Genomic DNA, 22,343 nt, shown 5'->3' with positions numbered 1-22,343 from the left:
TTATTATCAACTGTAACATAGTGAGACATTGTTTATTTCTTGTGTGTTTCCTCCATCTGAAGATTTTTTTTTTAATTTATAGCATGATGCTATTAATGATGAGTTCATGACCCAAACAGAAAAGAAGCACATACTTACCATTGTTATTAGCTTTGTTCTTTCAAGTTTTCCCAAAACATTTCTATATGTTTTGTATTCATTTCATACTTACTGTTTAGATTTCTAACAATTACCAGGGCTTTTCTTCTTTCTTTATGATTTTTTTCTTTCTTTGTTTTCTCTAATGACTTGAAAAATTTCTCTTCTTTTCTTCTGTGAATTCTTGAATAGTACTGTACACACAAATTAGTCTCATTGTTCAAATTCCCATTTGAAATTTTCCCACATTATTTTACTTGAAATTGCATCATTCGAAAACTTTATTTTTGAATGATGTTAATTATTATAGCCACTCTTTCCTTTTTCTATTGACTTAATATATCTTTGGTTCTGTCAAGTTTGCTCCTCTGAGATGACTTTTCACTGTTTGTCTTTCTTACTTCATGAAAAGTGAGGGGAGACTTCTTTAACTTAGTAATACTCCAGCCTTCATAACATCGAATCATGTTGTACTATTGTATTTGTCTGTGAGCTAAGCCATTACAGAATAGCATTTGATCAGCTGAATTTCAAATTGCTAGTCCATCTTCATTTGTTTAGTAACCTAGTGATTGTCTAATAATGAGATGCACCACAAGGTGAGGATTGGAGAGTTGTGTGAAAATACGTGGTCTCCTCCTAGTTATTTAGCTTTGACCGACAAGAGATTCCCCCTCCCCTCCCCCACATACACCTGAAACTAACGCAATGTAGATATTTGATTTAAATTTCTTCAGAAAGGTTCAACAAGCGATCTTATTTCAAATCTGCAGAAATTTTTTTAGGAATATTGAACTGAAGCACATGAAAGAAAGAAATGAATAACAGCTAATTTTGCTTCTTTTGCTCTGTGTGTGTGTGTGTGAGTGTGAGAGAGAGAGAAGTAGTCTTCCTTGTGTTTTTAACTTATAATCAGTGATAAAAATAATTAGTTAATAATTGCTGACCATAACAAATATTTTGGAATGAATAATTCATTCCATCCAATTAACAGTTCACAGCAAGCACTACATACCAGAGATATATTATGAGAGTATTGTAATCCTTTTAAAGTACTAAAATACAAATACAAGCATCTCTAACATTACAGTTTTTTAATCATTGTAATGCAACTATATTTATTGTTGTACAATTCACAGTGCTTATACTGCATTATTTTTCAGAATTAACATTTGTATCGAAGTCTTCTTTCAAGTATTAATAACCTTATTTTTTTTTAACCCCATGATACAAATAAGTGATTTTTGATGTTGAAATTTGCCTGAAAATGAATTTTATTTTTAAAATGCCTGTATTCTGTTGTTACAAAAGCAAGCTGATAAAAATTAACTCGATAAGCTTGTTATCATAGGCAAATTGAGTGCATAAAAGTGTATAATGCAATTTCATACTGTTCAAAATGAGTTTTATAGTTTATAAATGTTTAAAAAGAAATGGTATAACTTGCAACATCATTTCATTTCTAATAATTCTTAGCAAACTTAAAAAAGAAGATAAAAACCCTTCTTGGAAACAACAAAGCATTAGCACAAGCTCTTTCATCAGCAAGATGTGAAATTCATTTGTTAGAACAGCAGAATTTACAGCTGAAAAAACAGTTATCCTTAGATTTTTCTCAGGTAAGATTGCATACATAACTGATTATATTCAGTATTAGTATACAGGTAACTCATTATACACTGGTTGCGTTCTTAAGAACACCACGTATATTGAAAATGCAGAAAGTGGGAGGCATGTAACATGGGATAATAGACGTTGCTTTCCAAAACAAGCAAGATTCCAATTTTTCAAGATTAATTTAATTGAAATACACCTAATTTTCATACATATTAAGGCATAAGAATAGTAAGTAAAATATTCAGTACATATAAAACAAATAACAGTTAAAATAGTTATTTATTTTCAAGATTAATACATAGTAACCGGGGTGCTTAAGGGTCAAAGCTATATTACTGAGAGGAGACCTCCACACAGCCTTTAAAGGAATGCTGAGAACCGACCAGGGCTTCTGACCTAATGTTCACTCCTCACCTTCTCATGGTGTACCCTGTTAGGTATCTACCTGGATGCTGAACGGACGAGGATGGGCTGGCAATTTGGGATTTAGCCAACCAAATTGTATTCTTATTGGCTTAAACCAAAATTTTAAATGATGGTACAATATAACAGATTTCATGCCGGCTGGGGCATCGCCTGGTTAAACAAGGGGCCCCCATTATTTTCTTCAGGGAAACCAGGGCAAACAGCGAAAAGTCAGCTGCTGGAACAAATTCTAAAACTTACCCCAACTCAACATCACCAAAGTTCAAGATCGGTACTATCAGCATAAGAAGCCTGAATGGCAAAGAAATGGAGCTAGCTGAGGAATTGGATAAATACCAGATCAACATAATAGGGATGACTGAAACAAAAAAGACAAAAACTGGTGATCTTTCTGAGCAATAAATACAAAATGTTATATTCAGGCAATGACACTCAAGGAAAAGAAGGAGTAGCTATAGTCTTCAACACTAAATACGAGGCTAATCTTCTTGAATTGCAGGTAGTTGCGGGTAGAGTGATGTGGGCAAATATGAGAATGGGGAACTGAACAATGAAACTTCTTTGTGTCCCACAGAAGGTTCTACTAAGGTAGAAGTGAAGGAATTTTTTGAGGCTTTAGAGAAAGCAACTAACACAATTAAAAATGAAAAGTTGATCCTTGTTAGGGATCTAAATAGCAGAGTAGGAAATGATTGTCAAAACATACAAAAATATTATGGGAAAATTTGGAGAAAAGAGCAAAGCTAATAATAATGGCAAATACCTGTTGGATTTCTGGTCAGGACCTGGACTGGTTATTACTAACACCATATTCCAACATAAAAATGTGCACAAATTCACATGGAGAGAAGGAGCAAGGAATAAGAAAAGTCTCATTGACTATTATTGTTGATAGTGATGTTTTCTCCCTGGTGCAGGACACCAGACTGTACAGAGGATTTGAAATTGGAAGTGATCACCAATGAGCAGGATAAAATTGAATTTCATATTAAATTTCATATCAAATTGAATTTCATATCAAATCAGTCTTGAGCAGGATAAAATTGAATTTCATATTAAAAAGAAGAACATGTAAGAAATTTTTAAAGAGAATAAAAGTTGAGCTACTCTCAGATGTGAACTGTAGACTAAATTACACAAATATTATTCAAGAAAAAATGAAAGAATTTGAGAGCAAGAACCAAACCTTGGAGATTCAGTGGCAAGCTCTGAAGAAAACACTGATTGATTCAGCCAGAGAGGCATGTGGCAAGGATGAAAAAATCAGAGCTCCATGGTGGACACAGAAAGTTAAAGAGGCAGTGAAGAAAAAGAAGAAAGCATATCAAAAGTTCCTGCAAATAAGTCAGCTTGTGCTCTTAGAGAATACAGAGACAAATGTAAGACAGCTAAACACTGTGTAAAACTGACTAAACAGAAGTCATCGGAGGACTTTGGCAAGAACATAGAAAATAAATGTCAAGAAGGTGGCAAGATATTCTGGAGGTTGTTGAAGAAGCTCAGAAATTGAGGAAAGAGTGCTGTAAAAGGAACTAGAGATGATAAAGGTGACATGAAAATAGGAGAAAAGGATATCCTTGAAGTATGGAGTAATTACTTTGAAAAACTGCTAAATGGAATAAGCAGTGATGACAGCAGTGATAAAAAGCACCAGGCATGCAGTCAGGAATACATATCCATAATTGAAGTAGAAAAAGCTATCAAAAGCTTGAAATGTGGAAAGGCAGCAGGAGTAGATGATATTCGACCAGAAATGCTGAAGTATGGTGGTATAAAAGTCAGTGGCTGCACTGCATAGTTCAGAAGGCCTGGACAGAGGGACGAATTCCCGATGATTGGCGTAGAGCTCTCATAGTACCCATATATAAAAAGGGAAATAAAACTGAATGTGAGAATTACAGTGTGTTCTGGTAAGATATATGCGAGTATACTTGAGAAACGGTTGAGAAGAATTGTGGAAGAAAAGCTGGGTTCAAGCGAAATAGAGGCTCTCAGGATCAGATCTTCCCTTTGCAACCAATAGTTGAGAAATCATGGGAATATAACAAAGATCTGTATTTGCGTTTTGTCGATCTGGAAAAGGCATATGACAATGTGCCGAGACAGAAGCTATTCAATACGCTACAGTTGTATGGTGTTAATGGGGCATTATATCAACAATACTTAGTCTTTATTTGAGTTGTAAGTCAGCAGTTAGAATTGAAGGAAGTACAGGAAGATGGTTTAATGTTAAATCTGGTGTGAGACAAGGATGTACATTATTCCCTCTGTTATTCATTATCTATATTGATCACATTATGAAGGAAAGTGGTATTAAACCTGATATCAAAAGTCTTCTTTTTCACATTTGACGTCCGTAGATGCCGTATGGTCACTGCCGTATCTCACATGGTTTTGGCAGTAATGTCTTCTGCTAGAATAAGTGGTAGGGTCACAGATTCCCTTTCCACACAAGTTAGTAGGACAATCACACACATCCATGCCCCCGGCAGGATTTGAACCCGCAGCCTCTTCGCTGGAGAGCAGACATGCTAACCACTCAGCCAACCATTGGAGGTGTTAATCTCAGCTGTTTGCTTTTTGTGTATGATGTTATACTTCTAAATAAATCTGCTACAAGTCTGCAAGATTCCCTGACTAAATTGAATAACTGTTGTAATAGATACAGTATGAAGGTCAGCATAAAATTGGCAGAAACATTGAAAATATCAACTGCAATGTGAATAGAAAACTTATAGAACAAATAAAAATTTCATCTACTTAGGGATGATTTTTAGTGAAGATGGTAAGTTAAATATGGAAATAGACAACAGAATCAACAAAGGAAGTCAATTGAATAAATTTATATGGAATAAGAGAGAAATTAGCTAAAACACTAAATTAGCTTTATACCAGACAGTGTTTTAACCAATCGTAACTTATGAATCAGAGAGCTGGGTTAGAAGTAAAACACTTGACCAAAGAGTAGAGACTGCAGAAATGAGATCCTGAGAAAGATTAGGGGCTGAATAGATGGCATCAATGGCAATATCATATTAAAAACGAGGATATTAGGAAAGAACTTGATATTGTCAGCATCCAGGAATGCATTAGCAGAGCTAATCTCAGGTGGCACTTAAGCAGAATAGGAGAGGAAAGATTAGCAAAACAAGTGTTCTCTGTCAGGTTGGCAGGAAAAAGACCCAAAGACCAAGATATAGGTGGATTGATACAGTAAAAAGTGCCTTAGGAGACAGAAATATAAACCTGATAATATTGGAGTCTTGACATTTAACAGACTGATTTGGAGGAGAATTGTAGATAGGAGGTTGGTAATGATGTAAATTTTTCATGTAGTACTATCACATCCTATACATTCCTTGAGGGCATATATCAGGAATTTGATGATGATGATGACTAGTAACTTTAATTTTGCTGGCATGCTGAAGGTTCATAGGAGGTTGAAGGATGCTTTTTCAAGAACTTCTTAATCGAAACGTGATTTGTAGTTTTCAACTTCTGATTGGAGACGTCCTTATAGCATTTTGATGCTCTTACGAATTGTATCAGCATTATTGCTAATGGTTCTCATATAGCAACACTATAGTGAAAACCATTCATATATCAAACCAATCAGAACTTCTATTGAATCAATTCAGAACTTCCAACTTCACTTCTAAAGAATGGGATTTACTGTGTCTTTTCTTCACTTGGTCTTTATTCACATTCATCTCTTTTCACTCTTAGTTTCTTTTGTTTTTCTCTTGCCAGACATCTTAGTCAAATGTTGCAGAAGTTATTTACAGATAAAGACAATACCAATTAAATAATAAGCTTTTATGGCTATGTTTTTTTATATTACTACTACTTCATTGAAGAATATTTTGACATCAAGTTTGTGCTTACAAGAAGCAAGTATGGACATAATCTAAGAAAGTCATGAAAAACAGTGGTTCCCTCCCCTCTTATTTACTGATACTATTTTTGGTCATCCCTTCACATGTATATTTTATAGCTTGCTAATCCAGCCCAGCCATCCTGTGTGTACTACCTTTGTGTGATTTATTAAACATTATTTTAATAAATGTAAACACTGAATTTTAATAATTTAGTATGTAGATCCAGGATATCCAGACTTTTTTTTTTTTTTTTCCAAACTTCATCCATATATTGTTATGTGAATACAGAGAGAGAGAGAGAGAGAGAGAGACAAAGTAATGCTAATATGTACTTAGATGTTGTTGTTGTGAATTGCATCTAAAATAAAATTAAAAAAAAAATCAAAATCTGCATTTAATGCAGTTCTTGAGAAGCTAGAAGTTTGGCTTTGGCAGGCCTGACAGCACAGACAATTAGCTTTTAGTTGTTGCTTTTTTTTTGGTAAGGATGGCCTTTGTACGTCATACCTAATGTCACAATCAGAAACCACAGAATCGAACAACAAATCAATATCCAATTTTCCACAGCTTATCAAGCTTGGGAAAAGTACTACTGAAACACAAAAGGTCATGAACATCCTGCTAGTTGAGGTTCTTATCTTGTCTTAAGCTTTCATGAACCATTAAGGTTCTTAGCTGTGGGCTTCACAACCATCTTGAGGATAAGGTGGTTGGCCCTATGCCTCCCAGTGTGTTCTGTGTCATCTGTAGATGCGCATGGTCACTGGGTCAGTTTGCCTGTTCTGGGGGATGAAAAACCTGAGTTTTCAGGTGAAAAAAACCACTTACCTCCGTATGAGACCAGCTAACTAACCTTTAGTCAAAAAAAGACCAGATGAAGATTCCTCACATCTTGGATGGGAATTGAACCCAGGTCTTTCCAACCAAAGAGCTTCGTCTATGCCGACTGGGCTATGGAAGCTCCTGAGGCTCTCTTCTAGCATAAGTAATTTAATATAATGGTTTAGGTGCTTTTAAAGAGGCCAGAGAAAATATAGCAAATGATCCTCAAGGTGGACAACCAAAAAATGGCCAGCAGCTTTGAATTAGTGGGCAAAATTCACAGTTTGACATGTGACCACCAATTTACACTGAGAATGCTAGTGAGCAAGTTAAATGTAAATATGGAATTAATAAGATTTTATCACAGATTTGGGGAAAATAAAAATTTTGGTTACCAAGTTTATTAAATAATTTAAGGAATTTACAACATACACAGGATATAAATTAAATTAAACTTTAATCTATATTTCCAATATTTCAGCAATATCACGTTGCCATCTTCACAGGAACTTAAAATAAAGACACATGGACACAGGCACTACACACAGTAAATGAGGACGAAGCAGGAAGCTATTGTTTCTCCTAAAAATCCTGATGGTTTCCCCCTAGCGGGCTATGTAGGTATTCTTGGCTGTTGAGAACTCGACCTCCGTACCAAACTTCCTACCGACACTGTAGTCAACTTTTCTTCAGTTAATTTGAAGCCTGAAGCACTCAACACTCTCTCACGTGGCCACAACTTCGCCATTGCTCCCAGAAAATTACTGGCCAAGGATATAATGATCCATATTGAACACGGGATCCGTCATCTTCCAAACCACGTTGCTAACGATATTAGACTGGATGTAGCTTGTATTCTCACCAAAGCAAGACCACCAAAAACCAGCATATCCAATAAGGAATATAAATCTCTGCAGGAACTGAAGAAAAACAAAGAAATAGTAATCACCAAAGCGGATAAAGGTAACGCCACAGTAGTACTTAACCAAAAGGATTACACAGGTAAGCTTAATGCTATACTATTAGATTGGGCTACTTACCTCCCTATTGAGTACAATCCCACCAACTCACAAATTAGAAAACTCCACAGGCTCCTTAAGAAGGTCACTTCTTGGCCTGTAGAAGTCAGTAACAAATTAAAACCTTTTAACTCCATACCCACCCGTATATATGGACTCCCAAAAATACATAAAGAAAATGTGCCATTACGTCCCATAGTGAAGGGCATTGATTCCCCCACATGCAAATTAGCTAAACATTTGGCCAAAGTGCTCACACACTATACTGGCAACACACCATCACACATAAAAAAACTCAGCCCACTTCAAAGCCAGCATAGAAAACCTTACACTCCAACATACTGACATAATGGTCAGTTTTGACGTCTCCTTATTCACAAATGTCCCACTCAAAGAAATCTTAGAGCTAATCCAAGCTAAATTTCCTCCTGATATCTCAACCCTATTTCAGTTCACAATGAACTGAGGTTATTTTGTTTGGCAAGGAAAATTCTACAAACTAATAGAGGGGACAGCCATGGGTTCACCACTCTCCCCACCCTTGGCCAACTTTTTTATAGAGACTTTTGAAGAGAAAAGCCTTAAACTTGCCCCACAAAAACCAACCACATGGCTTTGCTATGTTAATGATGTGTTCGTTATTTGGCCACATGGCTCTGATATACTCCTCTCCTTTGTAACACACTTAAACAACCAACACCCCAGAATCAAGTTCACCCTGGAAAAAGAGAAAAACAACAGCCTCCCTTTCTTAGACACACTAGTCATCTGCCAGCCTGATTGGTTTTCTCAGTTTATAGAAAACTCACCCATACAGGCAGATACATTCACCAACAATCCTACCACCTCTCTCACAACAACAATATGGAGTTATTAAGACACTACACAACAGGGCTAAACTTATCTGTTCAAATGACAATGCCCTAACCACATCCTCAACACTTTCTCAGCCAAACGGGTGAGAAGAATTGTGGAAGAAAAGCTTGGTGAAGAACAAGCTGGATTCAGGTCAAATAGAGGCTGTCAGGATCAGATCTTCACTTTACAACAAATAGTTGAGAAATCATGGGAATATAACAAAGATCTCATATTTACGAATTTAGGGACACAAAACACATGTGTTGAAATGATTATTTTACTTATTATTAATAAAATAACACTAGACTTTTCGACCCCTGCTGAGGTCATCATCAGAAAAATACATGTGTATATGAAGACAAGCTACATGCTCTTGCACTCTGCAAAGGTAAATTGAATCTCTGCTGTTAAGTGATCTTTTACTGACTCCCTGTTACCAGTTCTTTGATAGCAAGAAACAAACATTGATTTAAGATTTGATGCAGTCTGGTTGGTGGCTTTTGCATGATAATAATCCTGGTTATGCAGCAATCAGCATGCAGATTTCAATACTCATTTGCTTTTCCTTCACATATTGTACTCATTACTAGATATTCACTTCGATACTGAGTGCCCAGCTTGAAATTGAGATCAAAATTACATTGATTTGATAATATTTATTATATTCTGAAAGATTTGCTGGCCTGGTTGGCCGTGTGGTTATAGTATCCGCTCTTCAGCCAAAAGACTGTGGGTTCGAATCCTGCTATGGGCATGGATGTTTGTGATTGTTTGTGAAAGTACTAGTGATGGTGGTGGGCAGCAGATGGCGCTGGTGTAGATGATGGTGGTAGTTGCAGTTCGTAGTAGTTGGTGGAATGAGTGGTGGAGACAGAGTTGTAATGTAAGTGCCCTCCCTTGATGACTCCTTGGACTCCCTGGAGGTGTCATGTAATAATAATTTGAGCAGAACTAAATATCATCACTGTAGACAAGTTTTCAAAGTCTCTCCAAAGGTTCTGTGAATATTACAACATTTATAGAAGTTTAAATTAAACATGCCAAGAAATTATATTATTGTTTAATTCTTTAATAAATTAATTCTGTTTTAATGTTTTATCCAAGTGTAAGCAAACAAAATTTGCACATGAAGTATCTTTGCAAATAGGCTACTTGTATATAGAGGCATAATGGCTTCACATCAATTGCCTTAGTAGCCCATAATGCAAAGCATGCATTCTTGTGCATATATAATGCTATGCATTATATATGCACAAGTATAATGCTATGCATTATGGGAAGGACCACTACTCAGATTGATCTCAAACTTTATTGAGATCTCATTAGTGGAAACCAGACTGATATACAAGGTTATCTCATCTGGGTCTGGCTCCTACTGATGAGATTGTAATAATGGGTAGTAGCCCTTCCCATAATGCATAAAATTATATGCATCTGAATGAGTGTGTTTTGCATTATGGGATACTAAAGAAATTGATGTAAAATCATTAGCCTCTATATAATGATAGAATTCAGTCTTTTTTTTTTTTTTTTTTTTTGGATCATTTTGAGGAAGATAAATATTTTGGCTGACTTGAATTCACTGTTATCACTTTTTTATTATACTGTGTATATCTTGCTGGTATTGTTGATGAGTTACATAAGATTAGATACTGCTGTTAAATTATATTTGGTCATCATTCACAGTAATAATTTTTTTTTTTTTTGTCATTTATTAGCTTTTAAAGTTCAACCTACAAAAAATGTGCTTGCATATGCAGGCACTTACCACTTTGCTTCAGGAATCCATTGAAATGTTTGATAGACCAGTTATGTCTCAAGAAAGTAGGTAAGCTCACATTGATATAATTTTTATTCAATCAGTGTTGATCACATGATTGCAAGTTTAAATATATATATATGCACATAAATGTTATCAAATGATATGATTTATTCTGCACACTATTTTATATACTCAGCTTCCTAACAAACAATGCTGTTCATTTTCTGAGTTGGAAAAGGTTGGCCTTAGTCATTGATCCACATTACATATTATAGTTTATAAAACTGATAACTTCATTTAAGTACATTTCAACATTATTCTTTTTTTTGTGGGGGGGGGGGGGTGAATTTCACAAAATGTACAAATATCTATTAAGATTCATTCTCTTTCTCAGTTATAACTTTGATTGAATTAGTTTTTAAAGAAATTAAATATTTAAAATCCTTAAGAAAGTTTGTTGGGATCCCATTGTTTCCAGATGTTTTTGTAACATTTTATAAAATTTTGCATCTGCAAGATTTGCAAAATCTCAGAATTGCAAAGTAATTCTACTCTGGCTAGATGTGATTAAGTGACATTTGTTATTTATAATGAATGCTAAAATGTGTCTGATCAGTCTTGTTACACTTGGGCTATTTTTATTTGCAAAATTTGGCAAAACATTTCATAATGATAGCAATAATTCCACTATGAGAGGATAGAAGATGGTAAATTATATTTGACAAGAAATTATATTCTTGCTTAATCCTTGACTTAAGTGTAAGAAAGTAACGTTTGTGCATGAAATATCTTCGAGATTAGGCCTCTTCTATATAGAAGCTGTTGCCTTCATGTCAGTTGCCTTAGTATCCCATATTGCACAAACATTATGTCAAGGGCTGCTACCCAGAAGGGTTTTGACCTTTATTGGGGACTCATAAGTAGGAAACAGATCCAGGAAGATACCAAGGCTGAATTAATGAAAAGAAGAAGTCTTTCTCGATTAGAGGTAATTATTCAAAGTTTTTTTTTTTTTTTTTCATTTGGTTACCTTCATGTAACCAATTCCCATATATTCCCATGCAAATAGAATTTACATGCGAAGTGAAGGAATTCAATGAAATTTGGTACTTGGCAGGATTGCTTAAGTATTGAAGCAAAATAACTAGATAGACTTCCAGCTACTATAAGGAATGTCAAAGTCCCAGAAAAACATATGGGTTTTGTAACTTAATTTCTAATTCTAATTAGTGGGTATTCACTTAGATAATGAGCAAATAAAATGGATCTGATAATTTAGGACTAATCTACAAAATTGTATTTTAAATTGGTTGAAACTACATACACATGATGATAAAGGATAATTAGATATTATGCCAGCTGGAGTATCATCAGCAAAACAAGAGTGAATGGTGAAGGGACAATTACTAGAATAAGCTCAACAGCATTAAAGATAAGTACATACCATCAGCATGAGAAGCATCAACGAAAAAATGTTGAGCTAGCAGAAGAACCATAGATATTCCATGTTGATGTAAAAGATAAAAACAGGCAACATACTGCTAAATAATAAGTATAAGATGACTTTTTGTTTTTTTCCGGTACTGGGAATCAAAGAAGGAAAAAAGTAGTTATAGTATTCACTGTAAAACATGAAGCTAAGCTTATTGAATCGGAGTCAGTTTCATGTAGTGTGATTGGAGATTTCAAATGAAAAATCAGAAAACACTTAATTGTAACCATGTGATCACACTGAAGGTTCTAGCAGGAAAGAAGTAAAGGAATTTATTGAGTCATTAGTGAGGACATCAACCCAGCCATGCTTAGTGAAAACTTCACATGCCGGTCCCAAGCCCAGATAAATGGGGAGGGTTGAGTGCAGGGCTAGCAACCCAGTCTCAGAAAAAAATTTTTGCTATGCAAACTGAAACCTTCCAAAATGTGATACTGGATGAAGAAAATAGAACACGAACTACCACGAACATTAGACACCTCTGTGAAAGCCCTTCTGGGGAAACAGAGGTGTGGAAGAAAGTGACAGACATCTTACCAAAAGACAAGCTTAGACTGGGATGTTGGAATGTTAGAACCATGTTTGAAACTGGGAAGACATACCAAGTCTCGAGAGTCCTAGAAAAATACAGATTAGAAATAATGGGATTAAGTGAAACGATATGGATAGGAACTGGAAAAATCGAATTAAACTCTGGTCACTACTTAATCTACTCTGGGAACCAAAATATGAATGACCACACAAAGGGAGTTGCACTAATGATGACAAAGAAAGCTCGTGGTGCACTAATGGAGTGGAACCCAATATCCGAAAGAATATTAATTGCTAGATTTAAAGCCAGCAAGCAGAACATCACAATAACTGCTATATATGCACCAACAAATGATGCGATCCAGGAAGAAAATGATAATTTTTATAACATGCTACAGAGAAGTATAGAAACAACAAATAAAAAAGATATGCAACCTATAATTGGAGACTTTAATGCTAAGATTGGAAATGATAATACTAATAAAGAAACTGTTATGGGAAAGTATGCAGAAGGAGAAATAAGTGAAAATGGAGAGTTACTTATAGACTTTTGTATGTTCAATCAGCTTGTAATAGGAGGGAGTTTCTTCCAACATAAAAAAATACATAAGTGGACATGGATAGCACCAGATAGAAAGACAAAGAACCAAATAGATCAAGGAGTTGGAGGAAATCACTCCTGGATGTCAGAGTTAAAAGAGTAGCCGAGGCATATTCAGATCACTTTCTCCTAACAGCTAACATAAAAGTAAAAATATTTAAAATTAAACAAACAGTGCACAATAGGCAGAGGTTTAGAATTGAAAAACTCAAAAACAAAGAGATTAGAAATAAATTTATAACAACTTTACAGGATAAATGGGATAAACTCGAAAAAAGAGAAGAAGATAACATAGAGGGAAATGGACTAAGATTAAAGACATACTAATAAGCACATCAGAAAAGATATTAGGATTTCAAACTAATACAGACAATGGATAATCAGAAAACAAATTAAAAATAGAGGCGAGTAGAATAAAGGAGAAACTGTTACAGATTGGCAAAAATGTTGAACAAGAAAAAGGAGAAAGGTATATTGCAATTAACAAAGAAATAAAAAGAAGTGCAAGAAATGATAAAAGAAAATATGTAGAGAATCTACATAGAAAGGTATATGATATTACAAGGAAATTAAGTGGAAAAAGAAACAAATGATAGTTCCTATATACAATAAAGAAGGAAAACTATTATTAAATGAAAAAGAACAAATAAATAGATAGGCGGAATTTTTTCTCGGAGAAATTTCAAGAAATGACTGATGGTGACCAGAGCCTAGAATTAAAATAACAAAATGCATCATTAGATATAAATTTGAACGAAATAACAAAAATAGAAATTACAAAAGCAATAACCCAGATCAAAACAGGTAAAGCACTGGGAGCAGACAACATAACCAAACGATATACTAAAAGCAAATCCAAAACTTATAGCAGAGATATTATATCCCTTACTAAATGAGATGTGGCAGAAAGAAGAGTGGCCTAAGGAATGGAATACTGGATTACTGGTTAAATTACCCATAAAAGGGAACCTATCTGAATGCAAAAATTGGAGAGGTATAACATTGCTGAGTGTTATAAGTAAAATACTAGCAAGGATAATACTAGAAAGAATCAAAATAGAAATAGAAAAACAACTAAGACCAGAACAGGCAGGATTTAGAGCCAATAGATCATGCACCGACCACATTGCTACTTTACGAATTACGATAGAACCATCATTGGAATGGCAGGCAAGCTTATATTTAAATTTTATCAATTTTGAACAAGCTTTCAACAGTATAAACAGATCTTCCCTATGGAAATTACTTAGACATTATGGACTCCCAGAAAAAATAGTAAGAATAATTTAAAACATGTATGAAGATTTTGAAATTAAAGTAATACATGGAAATGCCCTCTCAGAACCATTTGAAACAAAGACAGGAGCTGTATACTCTCCCCTACTATGTTTTTAATTGTCATAGACTGGGTGATGAGAAAAGTATCTCATGGAAATATAGGATTACAATGGTTACTTCAAAACCAACTCCATGATCTAGATTTTGCAAATGATATCTGCTTACTTTCACAGAAGCACCAACATATAGAACAAAAAACAACAACACTTGTAGAAACAGCCAAAAAAGTTGGTCTTAGGATAAATAAAAATAAAACAGTGTTAATGAAAATAAATGCAAAGCAAAATAAACAAATAACAATAGAAGAAACACCACTTAAAGAAGTAGATCATTTATATACCTTGGTTCAATAGTATCAATAAAAGGAGGAACTACTGAAGATATAAATAGAAGGAAACAGTTGGCTTATTCAACTTTCAACCAACTTAGAAATATTTGGAAAACAAGAATTTGTCTATAAAAAGTAAAATGAGAATATTTAACTTAAATGTAAAGGCAATACTAATGTATGGATCAGAAACGTAGATGTTAAACAAAAAGATAGTTAACACTGTCCAGGTCTTCCTAAACAAATGCTTAAGAATGATACTGGGAATATATTGACCAAAACAAATATCAAATGAAGAACTATGGCAAAGAACAAACCAGAAACCAATGTTGCAACAGATATGCAAAAGGAAATGGAGATGGTTGGGGCATGTGTTGAGAAAAGAAGATAAAATAATAATAAAACAGGCTCTATATTGGAACCCACTGGGTAAAAGAAGATGAGGAAGACCATGAGAAACATGGAAAAGAACAGTATTGAAAGAAATAACAAATATTAATAAAAATTGGAACCAAATAAAAGCAGAAGCAAAAAAACAGAATTTGGTGGGAAATGGTGGGGGAAGACCTATGCTCCCAGGTGGAGTGAAGAGGATTAAGTAAGTAAAGTGAGAACATCTGACATAAAGGAAAAGCTAGTTCTTGTTGAGATCTAAATATCACACTAGTAAACGAATTCCGGGTGTGTAGACATGTATTGGGAAAATTTGGAATAAAAATAAAAAAAGTAAAGATAATAATAACTAACTGCTAGATTCTGTTCAGGACATAGACTAGTTATCACTAACACCACATTTCAAGTTTTGCATAGATTCACATGAAGAGAATTCACAAAAAACAGTCTATTGATTATTTTATTATTTACATTGGTGACTTCCAATCGTTCCACAATTATTTACTGAATTTAAAGTAGGAAATGATCATGACTCATTATTGTACAGTTAAAGATAAGTAACTCAAGTATGAGTGTAGAAAAATTGTATATTAAAATTTTGAAAAGAATTGAAGCCCAAAAAAACTCTTTGATGTGAATTGCAAATTCAGATATAATACAAATTTATGGGGAGGGGAGGGGATGATAAACTTTAACCAAACCTTTGAGACCAAATGGTTGAATCAGCAGATTGGGGGAGGGGAGATAAAGGGACTAAGTCAAAGAGGCATGCGATGTGATGTTATGAAGTTTCTTCCAAAGATAGAAAAATAAGAACTCCATGGTGGATACATGAAATTAAAGGGGAAAAAAAAGAAATCATATGCAAAGTTTCTACATAGCAAGTCATATGCTGCTCAGAGAACATAGATGAGAAAAATGTAGGAAAGTAAAATTGTATATTAGCTAATACAAAACACACAGAAAATTTTAGAAAGAAGGAATAAATATTATAAGGCAACACACTTTCCTAGTAGCCTTCAAACATTTTGGAGGCTAGTAGGAAAGCTAGATATGGTGAAAAAAAAGTAGTACATGAAATCAGAGATCGTAAAGGTGATGTAAATGCTAAAGATAAGTATCTGCTGAAACCGTCTTCAATTTCCTGATATATACCCTCAAGGGATGTACAGGCTACTATGACAGCATCTACTTTCACCAATTTTCCTCTGCTAATAGTCTACTGCTGGTCAGCACTCCAATATTGTTGTATCTAACATTTCTGTCTTGAATCAGCCCACCTAGGCTCTGGGTTTTTCTCCTGCCATCTTGACATCAAACACCTCCTTTGCTAACCACCTTTCCTTTCCCATTCTGTTTAAGTGATCATACCAAATTAGATTATACGTGCTATCAGATTCTTGAATGCTAACATGTCGAGTTCCTTCCTAATATATTCATTTTTAATATGATTATGTCATTGATGCCATCTGTTCTGCCCTCTAATTTTTCTCAGAACTCTCATATCTTTGGTCTCTAATTGTTGATTAAGTGTTTTATTTCTAACCTAACCTAACTCTCAGATCCATAACTTAAAACTGGTTTGAACACTGCTTGTTTAATGTTTTGCTAATTTCTCTCATATTTCATATAAATTTATTCAACTGGTTTGAATAAATTTATATGAAAACAATAACAGCTTTGCTTATTCTGTTGTATCTTTACAAATTTATCATATTCACAAAAAACTGTGCCTTAATAGCTGAAATATTTTACTCGTTCTTCAGGTTCTACACTGAAAATCAGCTAAATTTTTCTATGTTGCTGGCCGTTTTCATAGTTTTGATCTTTTTATTGCAAATGTTCATTCGAAATTTGTTAGGTGCTATTCAATTTAATTTAGTTAGAGAATCCTGGAGACTTGCACTGGATGTGTTTAGGAGACCAACATCATCTGTATAATGCAATGAGCTAAGTTGGATATCTTCAGTTTTAATATCAGGTTTAATGCCACTTTCTTTCATAATGCAATCCATATAAATGAAGAATAAAAGTGGAAATTATGTGTACCTTTGTCTTACACCTGATTTTACTTCACAACTATCTTCCTATATTTTCTTCGATTCTGACTGCTGACTCACAACTTAAATATAGACTATGTATAATGTTCCATGTACCCCATATAATTCTAGTGTTTTGAAAAGCTTTTCTCTGGGCACCTTGTCATATGGTTTTTCCACATCTACAAAATTTAAGTTCAGATCCTTGTCATATTTCCATGATTTCTCAACTGTCTGTCATAAAATGAAAATCTGATCTTGATGTATTTGACCTGAAATCATATTGTTCTTCTCTAAGTTTTTCTTCCTCAGTTTTTTCTCAGTCTTTTCAAGCATGCCTGCATAATTACCTGGAAATGCTTGGTAAAAAAAATTCCTTTGAAATTCTCATATTCAGCTTTATTTCCTTTTTTTTATAGATGGGAACCACAAGAGCTCTACTCTGATCATCTGGAATTTGACTTTTTAACTTTTATACCCTTTTATTCTTTTATATCTCCATACTTGAGCAGAAATACTCAAATGTGGAGGTATAAGAGATGTATACAAGTTCACCTGGAGATGCAAAAAATAAGTAAAACTAAATTGACTGTGTCATTGTTGATAGTGATATTTTTGTGCTGGTTAAGGATATAACAGTGTACAGAGGATTTGAAGTTGGAGGTGCCCGTCACTTAGAACTAAGTAGGAGAATAATGAAGATCACATAAAATGAGCAGTATATATGAAAATGTTAAAAATATTAAAGATGAGCAGCTTTTACGGGTAAATTGTAGACTCAAATATACAAATGTTATTGGGGAAAAAAAAAAAAGTTTGAAAACAAGAACCAAACCTTGGAGTCCCAGTGAAAAACTCGGGGGGGGGGGGGGACATTGATTCTGCTAGAGAGGTATGTGAGGAAGTTATCTGCAAGGATAGAAAAATAAGAACACCATGGTGGACACAAGAAGTCAAAAAAGTAATCCTGGAAAAGAAGAAAGCATATTGAAAATTTCTAGCAAATAAATCAGCAGATGTCCTAAAAAATACAGAAAAAATGTAAGAGAGCTATGGTATGTGTAAAAGTAGCTAAACAAATGTTATGGGAAAACTTCAGTAAGAATATAGAAAATAAATATCAGGAAGGTTGCAAAATATTCTAGAGGCTGTTGAAAAAAAGCTTAGAAATGGAGGAAAGAATACTGTAAAATGAATCGAAGGTGACATGAAAACTGAAGATAAAGATATTCTAGATCTCTGGAGTAATTACTTTGAAAAACTGTTAAACCAAACAAGCAGTGACAGAACATTAGTAGAAAATTTTCAAAAATAATGCGAATGCTTAAATATTTAGGTATAAAAGTTTTTCAGTGGCTACACTGCATAATTCGGATGGCCCTGGTCAGCAGGGGTCAAATTCGCGATGATTGGAGTTAAAGCTCTTATAGTTCCCATGTAGGAAAAAAAAGGAAATGAAACTGAATATGAGAATTTCAGAGGAATTTCTCTACCAAGTGTTTTAGGTAAGATTTATGCAAGCATTATTGAAAAGAGGCTGAGAAAAATTGTGGAAGAGAAACTTAGAGAAGAACAATCTGGGTTCAAGCTAAATAGAGGGTTGTCAAGATCAGATTTTCATTTTATGACGGATAGTTGAGAAATCATGAGAACATGACAAGGATCTCTACTTTTAAGTTTTGTAGATGTGAAAAAAAGCATATGACAAGGTGCCCAGAGAAAAGCTTTTCAAAACACTAGAATTATATGGGGTACATGAAACATTGTACAGAGCAGTTTAAGTTGCGAAGATCACATAGAATGAGTGAGGATGAGTAGCAAAACAGATGTTTGATATCAAGATGACAGAAAAGAAACCCAGAGGAAGACCATGGCCTAGGTGGATTGATTCAGCCAGAAGTGACTTATAAACACAAAATATTAGATGCCACCAATTTTCCACAATTGGTGGAAAATTGTCGATAGGAGATTGATAATAATGTTAACTTAATCATGTAGTGCTGTCGTAGTAGACTAAACAACTCTTTAGGGTACATATCAGGAAATTGATGATGATGGTGAAAAATAGTCAAATCATGCAACTATAATAAGGATTTCTATTTAAGTTTTGTTGATCTTGACAAATATATGGTAAAGCAGTACTTCCCAAACTTCTGGATGTCAGGGCTCCATTTGGAAAAAAGTAAAATATTTCACGGCCCCCCTCGAAAAAAATCGTAATATAGACATATATTATTATAATATTTATTGTATTTATATTCAATACAAAACATACTCAGCGAATATTGCAAAAAATCAAATGCAAATATTACATTTTTAGCATCTTACATACACATTTGACAAGGCACGTTATCTTATATTTTTATATAGGTGGATATATTGTTATTGTACATTTGCAGTACAAGCACATGAAATGTAAAACGATTAGTAATGAAGAAAGAATTAAAAACATAACAGAAGTTTAATAACAATTTAATATGATGGATGTGTTTCAATGCTGCTACACAAAAAGTCAGTATTATATCAGGTGAAATATTTGAGACTGCAATTCTTAGATTTCTGCTTTGAAATGAAACTTATATGAATAAGCATATATTTACTAATATTCATTAAGTGCCGAAATATGCAGCTAGCAAAATTTGTGAACCCACACCAATGTGTGATTTTTTTCATTAAAATATAAAAAATAACAAAAAAGAAATAATGAAAATTAAATACGTTTCTTTTAAGATAAAAAAAACTACTTAGTCTTCATTATTTCAATTTGTTTTCATTATTTCACTCCCTCCCCCTCAACAAAACCTATGGCCCACAGTTTCGGAAGCACTGTGGTAAAGAACCAGGCAGGAAAAAAAACTGTTGAAAATGCTGAATGTGTGTGATGTAAATGGAACCTTATATTTTACAGAGGTGTGTGTGTTATATGTAAGTTATAAATAAACTGGCTGTTAGAAGTTAGTTGATATATAAGGTTATTGTTTAATGTTAATTCAGGTCTAAGGTAAGTTTACACTGTTATTTGTAATATATCTGGACCACATTGTTATGAACATTATATTAAACTTGACTGAAGGGAATATTAAGCTTATTTTTTTAAAACAAATGACCTTATCAGAAGTAAATCTACAAGTTTTCAGGAGCTGTTTAGCAAGTTAAATAATTCTATATGATAAATTTTGTTGAAAATCATCAATAAGAAGATACCATTAAAATAGGCATGAAAACAGAAAACCTCAGCTGCATTCACATTTGATCCAATACAGGTAAACATTTTAGCTGTTTAGGCACAATTCTTTTGAAAGATGACAAACTAAACATGGGAATAGAAAATGGAATAACATAGGTAGGTAGGTAATGTCAGAAAGCATTTGAATAAATACACATACTACCCCTGACTTATATAAGAGTTATGTTCTACATTCCTTTACACAAATTTTACATAAGTGAGCTTTAATCCCCCCAACCGGTCATGACGTCTATAGGCATCGAGCTAAATCTGGATACGAAGCTCTAAAACCAATTGAATAACATGGATAAGAAGTGCAATTTGGTGTCACTATTTCATCCACATTGGCTGGTAGGGAGGTTAATCTACTACCACATTAAGCAAGCCATAGTGCTTATGTGTTTGCTGTTCAGTTTTGCCTTTAAAACATGTTAATATAAGTAGTACCTAACATGTTTTAAAGTTTTAATACTGTAAATTGCCGGCCTGGTTGGCCCAGCAATTAGCATATCTGCTCTTCAGCCAAAAGACTGCGGGTTCAAATCCCACCATGAGCATGGCTGTTTTTCTGTGGGTTGTGGTGGTCGGCAGTAGATGGCATTGTGTAGATGATGAAGATAGTTGCAGTTGGTGGATACGGAGAGTTGTAGAGTAGGTACCCTCTCCCTCGATGAGTCTTTGGACTTCCTGGAGGTGTTATGTAATAATAATAAAATAACTATACACTTTTTAAAGATTTAATACTTTAAATCTACACTTTTTAAAGTTTTAATACTTTAAATACCTATCACATCTCTCCTTTAATTAATTATTTGCTGACAAAGCACTTCTGATATGAAACTTCTGTGGAATCTGAAGACTCATTGCAGAGTCCCATGCTATTATTCACACGATACCTCATATCATCTTTTAATTAATTCACTGACAAAGCAGTCATATTCTGGCAACCCATATCTTATAACCATTTAATAAACTGATTTTGAGCTGAGTGGTTTAAGAAAAACAAATTTATCTCCTGATTAATGAAAGAGTTATTTTTCTCTATGAGTAGTGGGGAGAGCAGAGCGTGAGATAATTTAGACTTTAGAAAAGGCTCAATTCTAGTAACATAATGTTAATAATTAATATATAGAATACATGACTTAAATTTCTTAACAAGGTTTGAAAAGCTTATTTAGAATAATAAGCAAACCGAGGAGCTTATAACTTAACTATAGAGAATACTTGATTATCTACCATGATCTTTGTTTCATAAAATGAAGCAGTTGAATTCCTTGTCATTTCAACTTGACAGAATGTAGAAAGTTTTCCCCCCCCCCCCCCACTTGGTTGCAAGGTAAATTATTATTATTTTTTTTTTCCTTTCCTTTAGTTTTACACAGTGATCAGCATTCATTTGAGGCAAATTTTGGACTCTACAACTGTGTTAGAAATAATTATTTTAATTTCTCGACGTTTTGTCCTTCATAAGGTCATCATCTGCAGTATACGTATGTATATACAGAGACAAGCTATATTACATTTCACATAGTATGCTAAAGAGACAATGATTTGATCAACAGTTATTCTATTGGCCTGACCTCTGGTGAAAATAAAATAAAATAACTACATCAAAGCTATATTCTATTTAAGACAACATCAGAAAAACATTCTTTCATATAGATAGTTTTATTACAGCAAAAATGATGTTCTAATTTAACATAACAATTGTTATATTAGATTTTAAGATCCTGGATTACCTGTGGTCCTATTTATACTATTTATAATTAACTCTTAGAAAGAAAGGTTATGTGGGTAGAATATGTGCCTTCCATATTCTTGCGATTTTTAGACCATCATTATTGTTAAGATTAGGATGATTGATAAGAATTTCAC

General features: G+C 33.9%; 1 protein-coding gene across 4 annotated transcripts in view; it reads left to right on the top strand.

Moving 5' to 3' along the window:
• LOC150105513 (uncharacterized) overlaps window positions 1-22,343 on the top strand; it is a 121,854-nt gene that overhangs the window by 32,340 nt on the left and 67,171 nt on the right. For all 4 annotated transcript variants that reach the window (XM_090394860.1, XM_090394859.1, XM_090394862.1 and 1 more), the window contains exons 3-4: window positions 1,615-1,757; window positions 10,477-10,586. In XM_090394860.1, coding sequence (XP_090250986.1) covers window positions 1,615-1,757; window positions 10,477-10,586 — 253 coding nt within the window. The remainder of the gene's footprint in view (window positions 1-1,614; window positions 1,758-10,476; window positions 10,587-22,343) is intronic.

This window comes from Typopeltis vanoorti, chromosome 6, assembly GCF_054136105.1.
Source record: "Typopeltis vanoorti isolate ZY-2024b chromosome 6, IOZ_Tvanoo_1.0, whole genome shotgun sequence".
Lineage (NCBI taxonomy): Eukaryota > Metazoa > Arthropoda > Arachnida > Uropygi > Thelyphonidae > Typopeltis > Typopeltis vanoorti.
The sequence above is the reverse complement of the archived record's forward strand: the minus strand, read 5'-3'. Positions and strand labels throughout refer to the sequence as shown.